This window comes from Cryptotermes secundus, unplaced genomic scaffold (assembly GCF_002891405.2).
Source record: "Cryptotermes secundus unplaced genomic scaffold, Csec_1.0 scaffold4367, whole genome shotgun sequence".
Lineage (NCBI taxonomy): Eukaryota > Metazoa > Arthropoda > Insecta > Blattodea > Kalotermitidae > Cryptotermes > Cryptotermes secundus.
Window position 1 is genome coordinate 111,547 of NW_019723027.1, and position 11,254 is coordinate 122,800.

General features: G+C 40.3%; 2 protein-coding genes across 2 annotated transcripts in view; both read left to right on the forward strand.

Moving 5' to 3' along the window:
* Positions 1 to 1,401, forward strand: part of LOC111861610 (NFX1-type zinc finger-containing protein 1) — a 76,246-nt gene extending 74,845 nt beyond the window's left edge. The window contains exon 13 of the mRNA XM_033750390.1: positions 1,031 to 1,401. Coding sequence (XP_033606281.1) covers positions 1,031 to 1,372 — 342 coding nt within the window. The 3' untranslated portion in view covers positions 1,373 to 1,401. The remainder of the gene's footprint in view (positions 1 to 1,030) is intronic.
* Positions 1,402 to 5,527: 4,126 nt separating this feature from the next.
* Positions 5,528 to 6,265, forward strand: LOC111861611 (NFX1-type zinc finger-containing protein 1). The gene has a single exon (XM_023846313.1). The coding sequence runs from the start codon at positions 5,528 to 5,530 to the stop codon at positions 6,263 to 6,265; it is 738 nt and encodes a 245-aa protein (XP_023702081.1).
* The last annotated feature ends 4,989 nt before the right edge of the window (positions 6,266 to 11,254 follow it).

The window sequence follows — 11,254 nt, forward strand, 5'->3', positions numbered from 1 at the left end:
GGGGGGGGAGGGAGCGCTACGTTACCGCCACATGCCACTGGGGAGGTAGGGGTCCTCCATTGCGCAACATGTCACAATATTATATTTTGTATTTGCGTAAATTATGTTTAGGTTTAAGTTATTAATGGTTTAACCTTCTTACTCATTCTTTAGGCAGTGTTAAGGAGGGTGACTCCTATTTGCAGTAGTGTGTCAGACTTTCAGTCTAGTTCTGAGCTCTGTCATTCTAGCTTTTGTAGTGTCCAGTTCATAACAGCTGAATCTATCCAAAGTCAAACACTTGATTTTTTCCTCTGTTATACATATTTTTATCCCTGTAAGAGGCCATGAAGGCGTATAGTGTTGTGAGAGGTCGAGGGTCCCACATCTTCTAGACAGTTGGCTCATAGATGGCGGTAAGGTTGTCAGCCTTACACATAGGCCGCCCATTTACTCCCCAGGAAAATACCTGGTACTCATTTCTGTTATAGGCTGAGTCAACCACAAGGCCATATTGTGGCTGGAAGGATTAGGTAAATTGGAAAAACCAGTGACCTCATCGGGATTCGATCCTGCAACCTTCCGGCTTGTAGCATAGTGCCTCAACCAAGTATGCTACCACTACAAGCTGGAAGGTCACAGGATCGAATCCTGATGAGGTGGATTTTTTCAATTTACCTAATCCTTCCAGCCACACTATGGCCCTGGGGTCGACTCAGCCTCTAACAGAAATGAGCACCAGGAATATTCTTGGGGGTAAAGGGTGGCCAGCGCATAAGGCTGACAACCTTACTGCCATCTGTGAGCCGATAGTCTAGAAAATGTGGGAACCTCAACATCTCACAACCCTATGGGCCTCCAAGGCCTGTTACAAGGGATACCTTTACTTTTTTTTACTTACTTTTATACATATTTTTATGGGTGTTTGGTACAGTAAAAATTCATAATTTGTTTGTAAGAATTTTGGTTAAGGTTAAAATGTGTACTCTAAGTTTACAGATTTATAATTAGATAATTTTTCTTTTTATGTTTATACACGTGAATACTGTTGCTTTTGTTGAGTTCTATTTCTCCAAATGTCCTTGATTTCAGATTTATATACTTGGAAGATTGCAAACATGTACTGGAGGCATCTGGACTTGAGCAGTGGATGGCTCAAACACATGAAGAAATAAAACTGAAGGATTGTCCCCTGTGTAAAACACCCATTACCAAAACTCAGCGCTTCATGAACATAGTAAAAAAGGTGTACCATGATGTGCAGAATGTGAAGAAACGTGTTTATGGTAACACACGAAAAATTGAAGCCAGCCGAAATTATCTCGGGGTGCGACTGATGGCACACAATTCTATATATATGACAGGTAATTTTTATCATCTCCTCCAGGGTTAGGCTTTTTGAGACCTGTTACAGACATTAGAAAGCAAAATCCCTGTGTCATAGGGCTTTAATTTTTTCTTCTTTTGGCTGAGTTTGGAATCTTATCACAGCTTATGTTCTGAATTTATTCATTCAGTTTCTTCTGTATTGTTCTATAAATTCAGCCATTTTTGCAATTTGTAGCTCTTAACTTCATAATTTTTTATGGATTGTGTTATTATTTTGCAGTCCTTCACATGAAATCGATTTCTGCAGATATGAATTTATATTCTTACATGGCTTGAAAACCTATTTTTTTTTAGTTCCTAGTATTTTTAAAAAATATATAATTTTTATTTTCAAATCCTTTTCTCCTTCGTATGACTAATAAGGTAGTTAAATATATTAATTTTTTCCAGTGTCCTATCATTAATCATATCTTGCTTCCAATTGGCTTAATTCCTTATAAAGCCATTATTAACTTTTTCCCCTTGTTGGAGAGTTAACTGGAAAATTCTGCATCACTCTTATTGAAGTTGTATACTAAGTACGTGTATTAACATCAACTACAGATTTGTGTAGAACAGTGTGATTGTCCGAAAATAGCAGGTTGTCAACGTGAAATTTTCTGCATAATGAGACCGCCCGCACACGTGTGTGAGATATATATATATATATAATTATATATATTGTGACATGTCTAAGTGTTGCTGGGCAACAGGAGGTGGAACAGGTGGAACGAGTTACCACAAAGACAGACCCTTGATAAACAGTAAGGAATGCAACAGTAAGGAAAGCGGTGTTTCTCAGTGTTGTGCCAAGTAGAGCCAAAGCACACTGGTTGCTACACAGCAATAAACAACTCTCGGCAGCATTCCCCAGCAATGCCTGTAAACACGTTTACGCAACAGTGAAGCAAGGTCGGTTTTTCCGCCGTCCGACTGAGGGTTTATAAGAGAGACTGGAATGCCTAAGAAGTTAGTTGAAATATAGCAGCAGTCGCGGAAAGAAGACCCAAATGCGTGGTTAGAAGATTTAATGTGATTAGTGTGCGATAACTGAGAAGTCAGCCAGTGAAGACTTACTGCGTGCTGTAGTACAGTTATATTGGGAGTGTGTAATTCAGCGAGACTTGGATAGCTCCCGCGTTGTAAATACGTGGAGACTACTGAAGAGATTATTGTGTAGGTTGTTAAATAAACCAATTAACAATCCAAACTGTGTCTTCAGTAGACAAAACACGTTACAATATATATATTGACACGTTGTAGATATAGTATGACTACTCCTATGTGTCCCAATCTGCTGATGAGGAAGATAAAATAACTGCTTAAATAATTAGTATAGTTGACTTACAGTCAAGAGGTTTGTGTGAAGAAGGTAAGTAATAATAATTATATATATATATTGACGTATTTGCGCTATGCAGGACACCCCCTCCCCTGCCAGCAGTGACATAACAGCATAGGAGCTGTTGCTATGGTAACAGGCCAGTCAAGACTCCACCTCCCCCCCACATGGTGACGTAACGGGGCAACAGAACGGTATAAAAAGCTGGCTGAGCAGTATGTGAGCCAGAGTGTGTGATTAGGAGTGACAGTGCGGATTGTGAAGCCAGACAGAAGGCAGCGGAAGTCTAGAAGTCGCTGAGAGCAGAAGTATTTGTGATACTGCAGATGACAGTAATTGGGAAACTGTAAACTGTGTAAATGTGAGAGCAAGTAGAATAAATTCGCTATATCCAGAACGGCGTGAAGTTATTTGTCTCATGACATATACCCAACACATGACAATTTGGTGTCAGTAGTGGGATCGAACTTACACACGCCACAAGTTACAACGAATTATACTGCCACATGATGGAGATGGAAAAATTGTTCAGACGCCTAGTGGCAAAAATGGACGCCGATAGAAAAACTGACAAGGAAGAAATGGAGGTCAGTAGAAAGAGTGACAGAAGAAATGCTGGCAAGAATGGGCGCCAACATGAAATCCTACCAAGAAAAGTCAGAGGCCAATAGGAAGACCAGCCATAAAGAGTTGTTATCCAGATTGGAGACTGACAGACAGGCCGAGTGAAGAGAACTAAAGGAAGTGATGAAAATGATGGTCACCAGCCACAAGGAGATGGTGACCGAATTTAAACCCGAAACAAAGGATACCTGAAAAGAGACGACGGCTTGCCAAGAAACGACAGAGGCGCATCTAGGAGAGCAAGAGCCAACCTCACTGGAAACGAAACCTGAGGTGGCAAAACAAGACGAAGTCCCCAGCGTAGATGCCATACTGAAACTGGTCAGTGGACAGAAGAAGCGGCATAAGGGCAAAAAGCAAGCTGCAGGGCGGCGTGGAGAGCCAAAGGAACTGACCCAAGGAGATTGTGGATGCAGGATGAATGTGGCTGCCTCCTGCAGGAAGGTGTCCCGCTGTGCAACAGTGGCATGGCGCAAGAGGAACAACTTCAGGAAATCTTGGACCCAAAGAAGTAACGGCAACTGGAATAAAGATTACACGCTGTGCAGGACACAGGTGTATGAGACAAAATGAAGACAACGTTGAACAAGAAACCCCGAAAAGGACAAAGGAGAATAGACGTTGGAAGCACCCTGAATGTAACAATGGTATAAGGGACAGAGGTCTGAAACAGTGGCTACAAGGCAGCAGACAAATGAAGGATCAAACCACGAACCGCATTGAGGGGTGGAGCCAAGGAAAGTGAGCACATCAAAGAATTCCTCGGGTTCAGAATGGTGGCACCAAGTTTCGTCCCCAGTGGCAATACGGGACAGACAAGCATACTCTTCCTGATGGTATCATTGCAAGTGACCCAGTGATGCAGCCATTCTCTGAGTCTTCTGTTCCTCTGTGAGTTAATGTGGAACCCACTGTGCACAGATTTTGCGGTATAGCAGGTGTTTGTCACAGTGGCATGTATGGAACCGTGACTTATTCCCATCAAAAGACTAATTTCTTCCACAGTGATCCATCGGTTTGTGCAGATATATCCATCCCACCCAGCAATAACATCAGGAGTGATGACACAATGAGTCTGTCTTGGGCGAGCATCATCTTGCAGTGACCCACGTCCCTCTCGGAATCTCTTATGCCACGCCAGCACACGCGGACATGATATGCTGGGTTCACCATAAACAACAGCCTTGCGACGATGAATTTCTCGTCGCCCTACTCCTTCAGCAGTCAAGAAGCGCACTGTACTTCACTGTTCTTCTTTACCCACCTCCATTACTTGAAGTTGGATGACCACGCGTAGTGCTAACCTCACTTCCAGCACAATAAACAAGCAACTAGTATGCAAGAGCACGTCATCACTGTGCTTTCCCAAGTCTCCTCCAGATGTTTGTACCCTAAGCAAATTCCATTGTTACCAACTTGCGCGCCATATGAGTTATGCATGGTGACCCTTTTTCATTTTACTGCCCCTTATATGTACACATACACACAAATATATATCCCTCAGTTATATAAGGTAATTTTTTTCCCATGAAAACGGTTCATAAGGTGGAAATTCATAAATTGAAAATGATATTCCCAGTACTTTCATGTAAAAGTTATAGACTCCTCCATGAGTTCCAGAAAGATACAAAAATACTTTTAAAAGTTATAGACTCCTCCATGAGTTCCAGAAAGATCGAAAAGTACTTTTAACATACACTTTATTTGTAAATAAGCGTTAAAATAAGGGCAGTATTGCTTGTTTATAATATTGTTCCAAATAAATCTCTGTTATTTTACTCATGTTTGTGTTTCATGCTCTACTTTTGTTTTACATTATCAGCACAAATGTGGAACTTAAGAATTAACCAGTGAACCAACTGCCCAACTGACACTGATTGATAAACTACCTATCAAATGTATTATTCAGCTCTAGAATTATATTGCCATGTTGACAGGAGCATGCCACAGGGCCCTGTCTGAGGCTCCAAAATAAAGAAAAGTCCATAATAACCAGCCTTTAAAAATATAAATTTTCATGTGAGAACACTTTTATCTAATTATGTAGGTCCTTAGTAGCAAGCAGCTTTGTAGCACAACATAGTGCTTCAGGGCAAGGGTTCAATCAGGCGTTGGTTGATTTGGTCCTTGATATGAATACTGAGAACTGTTACTAACAATTTTGGAAAAAATAATGTGTGTGCTTGCGCGTGTATAATATATATATAATTTTCCATGATTATCTGCATTTCAGGTTCCAAAGAGTACGAAATCTTGTATGATAAGCTCTGGGATGAGCTGCAGCCTGTTCAACTGAAGAGACGAAACCCACTGAGTGTTATGCGTACAGATACCCTTGCAGTTCAGTTAGAGATGTTCTGCCAGCTGGTTGAGTGCTGTAGTAATGCTTGCTTACATTTGCGTGGAGAATCAAGAAATAAAGTAATTTCTTACATGGATACGTTGTTACATGCTGTGAAAAAGCGCGGAAGCAAGATCAGTGGACAAGAAATTGAGGAGATCAACATGGAGATTCAACGTTTTCACAGACTGTGCCAGCTGTACAAGATAAGAAGTGAGGGCGCATATAAAATGTATTGCAGTAAACCTGAGGTGAAGAAATGCTTCGACACAGCACACAGAATTGCATATTCCATAGAGAAATTTTCAAAGGAGTGTGACATGGCGCTGAAGGATGCCCTGGAAAATCTGAAGAAGGAAGTCAAGAGTGATGTCATCATAAGCGATGCTGAGAGGAAGATGATAGTAGGTGCACTCAGCTTCAGGCTAGGTCACTGGTATAAGTGTCCTAATGGGCACATTTATTGCATAAGTGAAGGTGGAGGGGCAATGCAGATAGGACAATGCAACGAGTGTGGAGCGGCAATAGGAGGTAGCAGCCACAGGCTTCTACCAGACAACAGCCTAGCTTCTGAAATGGATGGTGCCACTCATCCTGCATGGCCACAGTAAACATTTAGTCCTTCCGCAAAACGAGCTGTGTTTCCATATATCTTGTTGTTATACACAGGCGCAGCTGTAGTGAATGATGGTTAGGTAGTCAGATGATCTATTTTCTTCTTGTAATAACATTAAACTGACAAAAATTAAATTTTAGAATTCCAGAGTGCTGTGTTCTGAAAGTATGTGATATTTTGTTCTGAAGATTTCTGAAGATTTATGCTGTGATGTACAACTACTAGGACTACTGAGCTTTTGGACTTTGTCCATCATCTAATATTCTAAAGATCACTGCGTGCACCACTTTCCATCTTCAGGTGAAGGGGGGGGGAGGCATATACTGTGTGGGGTGTGTTCAGAACAATCAGGTTTTGTCCTCAGATCAGAAAACTACTACAGTGATTAAGGCATCTTAAATCAAAACAAAACAGTCTGGTAGTTGGAAGTGACTCTTGACAGTCCAAGAAAAGCATGTTCTGAAACCTTAAAATTTCTGTAATTACATGTTCTTTTATGTGTCGGTTTACCATAATAATATTAATCCAAAGTGTACTTCCAAATTCACAGCATGACCATTTCAATTGGCACATGCCAAACATAACCATCATCCAAGTGGCTCACTAATTGAATCTTATGAATGTGAAATACATTCATGTTTACGGTAAGGTTCATTTCACCAATTGCTCCACAATCACCCTCACCTATCATCTGGGGCTGGTACAATAGGCCAGAAGCGCCCGCAGTACAAGGGACTTAGTCCCACCCCACTAGCAAGGTTATAGATCTCATCATGCATCTTGTATGATAGACACGTCAGAGAAGAAATAAGCTCACTTTACGGAATTGTATAATTGAAAGTAGCGTAAAAAATGTATATTAACTGAGTACAATAGCCAGTGTTACACAATTCACAACATGATTTACCACTCACTCACGGAGCTGAGCCCTTCTTGAGTTGCCAATTGTGCAGCTACTCTAGAACTTCCCAGGATTTTATGGAACCTGAAGGTTCATTACTGTGTTCACAAGAACCCTCCACTGATCCCTATCCTGAGCCAGACCAATACAATCCATACCATCCCATCCAATCTCTCTAAGATCCATTTTAATGTTATCCACCCACCTACATCTTGGTCTTCCTAGTGGTCTTTTTCCTTCTAGTTTTCCCACCAACATCCTGTATGCATTTCTGTCATCCCCCATTCATGCTACATGCCCTGCCCATCTCGGCCTCCTTGACATCCAACAGAGTTGGATGAACTGGTTTGATGCTATCTGGGCACACTAAATTTAACTGGGTCTGCAAAAGCTAAGAAGGAATATCAGTACCACAAAACACTTCTTTGAAACTAAATGAACAGAATAAAGCAGTGAATTTTAAATGTAGCTTAATTGAAATTCGTCTATAAAATGTTTGATTTGAGGTTCCCACAACAGTGGCTATGGGCTAGGATAGTGCAGTCAGTATAGCAACTGGGGCTAGAGTTTGAATCTCGGTATGGTAAAGAATTTTCTCTTCTCCACGTCATCCAGACTGGCTCTGGCGCCCACCCAGCTTACTATCCAGTGGGTGCTATGGGGCTACTACCTTCTGGGATGTGGAGCCATGTAGTCCAGTAAGAGTTCACAGATGTTTTGGAGGAACAAACAACAAGAAACAGGCAGCAAGGAAAGCTGTGCTTTTCCCTTTCATAGGATATATTATATTCCTAATAATGATATATATATATATACTCCATTAAAGACACTGGTACTTGCCTGAAATGAGCTCAGTATCAACAACCTATATGTCTACCTAAACCTGATTCTGAAGTTTAACCTCTCTGGGACAGTTCTAACCTCATTACATAACCTCTATACATGTTCTTAGGATCATAGTGTACTTTATTAATGTTATTAGAAAGTATAATTGCTGAATTCTGAGCAGAAATTCCCTTAAATTAAATACTGGAGCTATTTCTGCTGATTAAGATTCTTCTTTTACTTTTAAGCCCAGCTTTCTGCAGTTTAGATTTTTTCACACACATCAAGTGCTTCTCAAAAAAAAAAAAACTACTGAATGTAAAGCAATGAAACTATGTTAATTTGTTTTATAGCATTTAATAATATATAATTAATAAATATTTTGCTGGAATAGGAATTTGGTGTGTATAGGCTTAATATTAAATCATGTGTACAATGAAGCCTCAAATCTTACAATGATATATTTATTTTTAAATATACAGTTTCTGTAGAGGAAAGCAAAAATCTGGCAATCAGTTATTCAGGATAAATAAATGAAATCCTGCGCCATCAAAATTCGGATGTCTGTGTCCTACATATATATGAAAGGTTTCAAAGAGATCTCCCTGGTACATATTGAAAAAAAAAGTACGTAAGTGTAAAAGTTGATGTTTTATTAACTTGTTCTTTCTGGAAAGAATTTTCTCTATTAAATTCGACTAAAATTATCACAGAAAACAATGATGCATGTAGAATGAACCTGCGAAATTTTAAAACTGTTGCACAAAAACCGCAGAAGTTATAAGCAAATATGCATATGCTTTCTGACTTACTTCCCAGCTTCAAGAAAATTATTCGTTGAGCATTCATATTCAGAACGCCCTGGAGTTGAACCAAGGGCCATAGTGTAAAGTATGAAGGCGTTTATGTAAAGTTTAGTGCATTTGGAGAGATAAATATAATTTTATTGAAGTGAGAACACTTTAACGCCTGGAATACATCAGATTCGAAAGCAGGCAATTTCGATGATTTTCAGCGCATCTGCAGCTTTTTACAAGTGACATTATGTAACTCGAATATTTATGGCCTAGAATTTACAAATATGCGTACATTCATATAAATTTCATTTTAGGTTATGATTTCCGCCATTATTTTTTAAGGTGAAGATCTCGACATATTGGATATTTACGACCTTATAGTAACCTTGAAGTATAGGCGGGGTTTGGGGTTGTCGCGTACAGGTGCCTGCATCGTCGTGCATTTGTCTTGCATCTTTCGATCTATGACGTCATCTGTTACATTGGCGGGCGTTTGTAACCCCACCCTCGACAGCTTCCCTCCAAAATGTATGCCGTTAATAATAACAAAAAGACTCGCTTGGTATAAGGCTATAAAACCAAAAAACCGATTTATTGTCAGTGTATCCTTGCGAATTGCTGTGCTTAAGTATCAGATCACGACGGCGTATAGGGGGCGCATGGGCAGAATACCAATTCTAGATCAGGACACAATCGTTAATGTGGGGTAGTTAGCTTCAGACTCCGGTAGCTTTACCTGCAGTGAAATGTATGTCTATGTATTTCATTGCTTTATAACTCCCTGTCGTCTTCCTGGTTTGTTATTTTTCAGGTTCTCGTGCTATATATTCGTATTATCGAATGGGAATACTATTCGCGAGAACAGGTTTCCCAACAAGCCACTTTCCGCGAAACTTTCTTGTTTCTTCCACCTTGGCTACATACCCACCCCATCCTAACTTCTAGTTGGATTAACAGTGCTTGACGACACCCAGTATACATTATTTTCTCTCCAAAAATTTTCTGAACATTTAATTTTCACTCATTTGAAGATTAATTTTCCTCCCTTATTGTAGAAGTCACGCTTCGAAGCTGTACGAAACGGTTACGTTGTGCATATATGCCAGTCTCTAGAATAGTATTTTAGCTGCCCCTTAGTGATTTATTAAGCATTCACAAAATCAATGAAATTTCATTATCCATTTTAATATTATCATCTGAGTCACCCATTGCTATTTTTCCATCAGGTGTTTCAACCACAACTTCCTACATATCGTAGCCTCTTTCATGCATATTGAATAATCTGTCCATCCCTCAGCTTACATTCATCTGATAATATTAAGTCTGATAAGCCAGGCGCCTGTGTCAGCTGTGTCGATGGCTGGTTTCAATGAAGCGCGACCCCGTATGAGGTATTTCCTGTTCCCTTCAACGTCCATGCGGGATCTTGGGAGACCAAGTACGTACCGTGGGGTTCGTACCCTCTTCCATGTACTCTCGATGTCTAAGAAAGTGTGGATGTTTACCTCCACGCCTTCATACACATCCAAAACGTAATACCCAGCTACACGAGCCAGTTTATCGTCAAATTTGTTTTAACGGTTTTGGCACGTGATTATAAACCAATAATAGCCATATTTTGTAATTATTTCAATTATCTTGTTCATTTATCTTCAAATGATTGTTTGATCTGAGGTTCTTACGGCGGCGAATAAGAAGAGTTGCATCTACTGGGTTATAACGCCATGTAATGCGATAAAAATCAATCGACGTTTCGGAGTAACATGTCTCCATCTAAATGGTCGAAGAGTGAGCTAAGGAAGAAACTAGAGTGAACTACGCTTACCCTTTGACCCTGAATATTGCGATATGCTCCTCCGAAACGTCGGTTGACTTAATCGGAGTACACGCCTTTGTATCCCAGATGATTGAATGTCTTTCCAGCGTTTTGTTTTGGATTATATGTCTTCTTCACTCAGAGTGTGGGACGGGGGCTTTGTAAACGTAATTATATTATAATTTTATGTTCATCGAGAGTTAATACTTAGGCCTGTGTGGATAACTTGGACTGCACCTGAAATGCAGGGAAGTCTTAATTTGGACAAATTATGATTTACACTTCAGTTATTTCAAACGAGCCGCCAATGAATACGTCATCGATATATCTTCCCGCCACTGAATACGTCATCGATAAGACTTCCCGCCAATGAATACGTCATACGTCTTTCCACCTATCGTAATCTGGCGCCACTACCCCCACTACACACGACGTCTTGCCCTGTAGCAATCGTCGTGACGTGACACTGAGCCGTCTGCGCGTGTGTGAGGTGGATGTGAGGAAGGAACAGGTCAGCGGGTTCACGACAGTTTGCGCTCTAGGTCAGTGTTCAGTGCCGTAAATTGCATCAGCTATATATCTCGCAGGTATTTGTAGCTTCGTATTAATTAAGTTGAATTAATTTCGGCCTAAAATAATATCAAA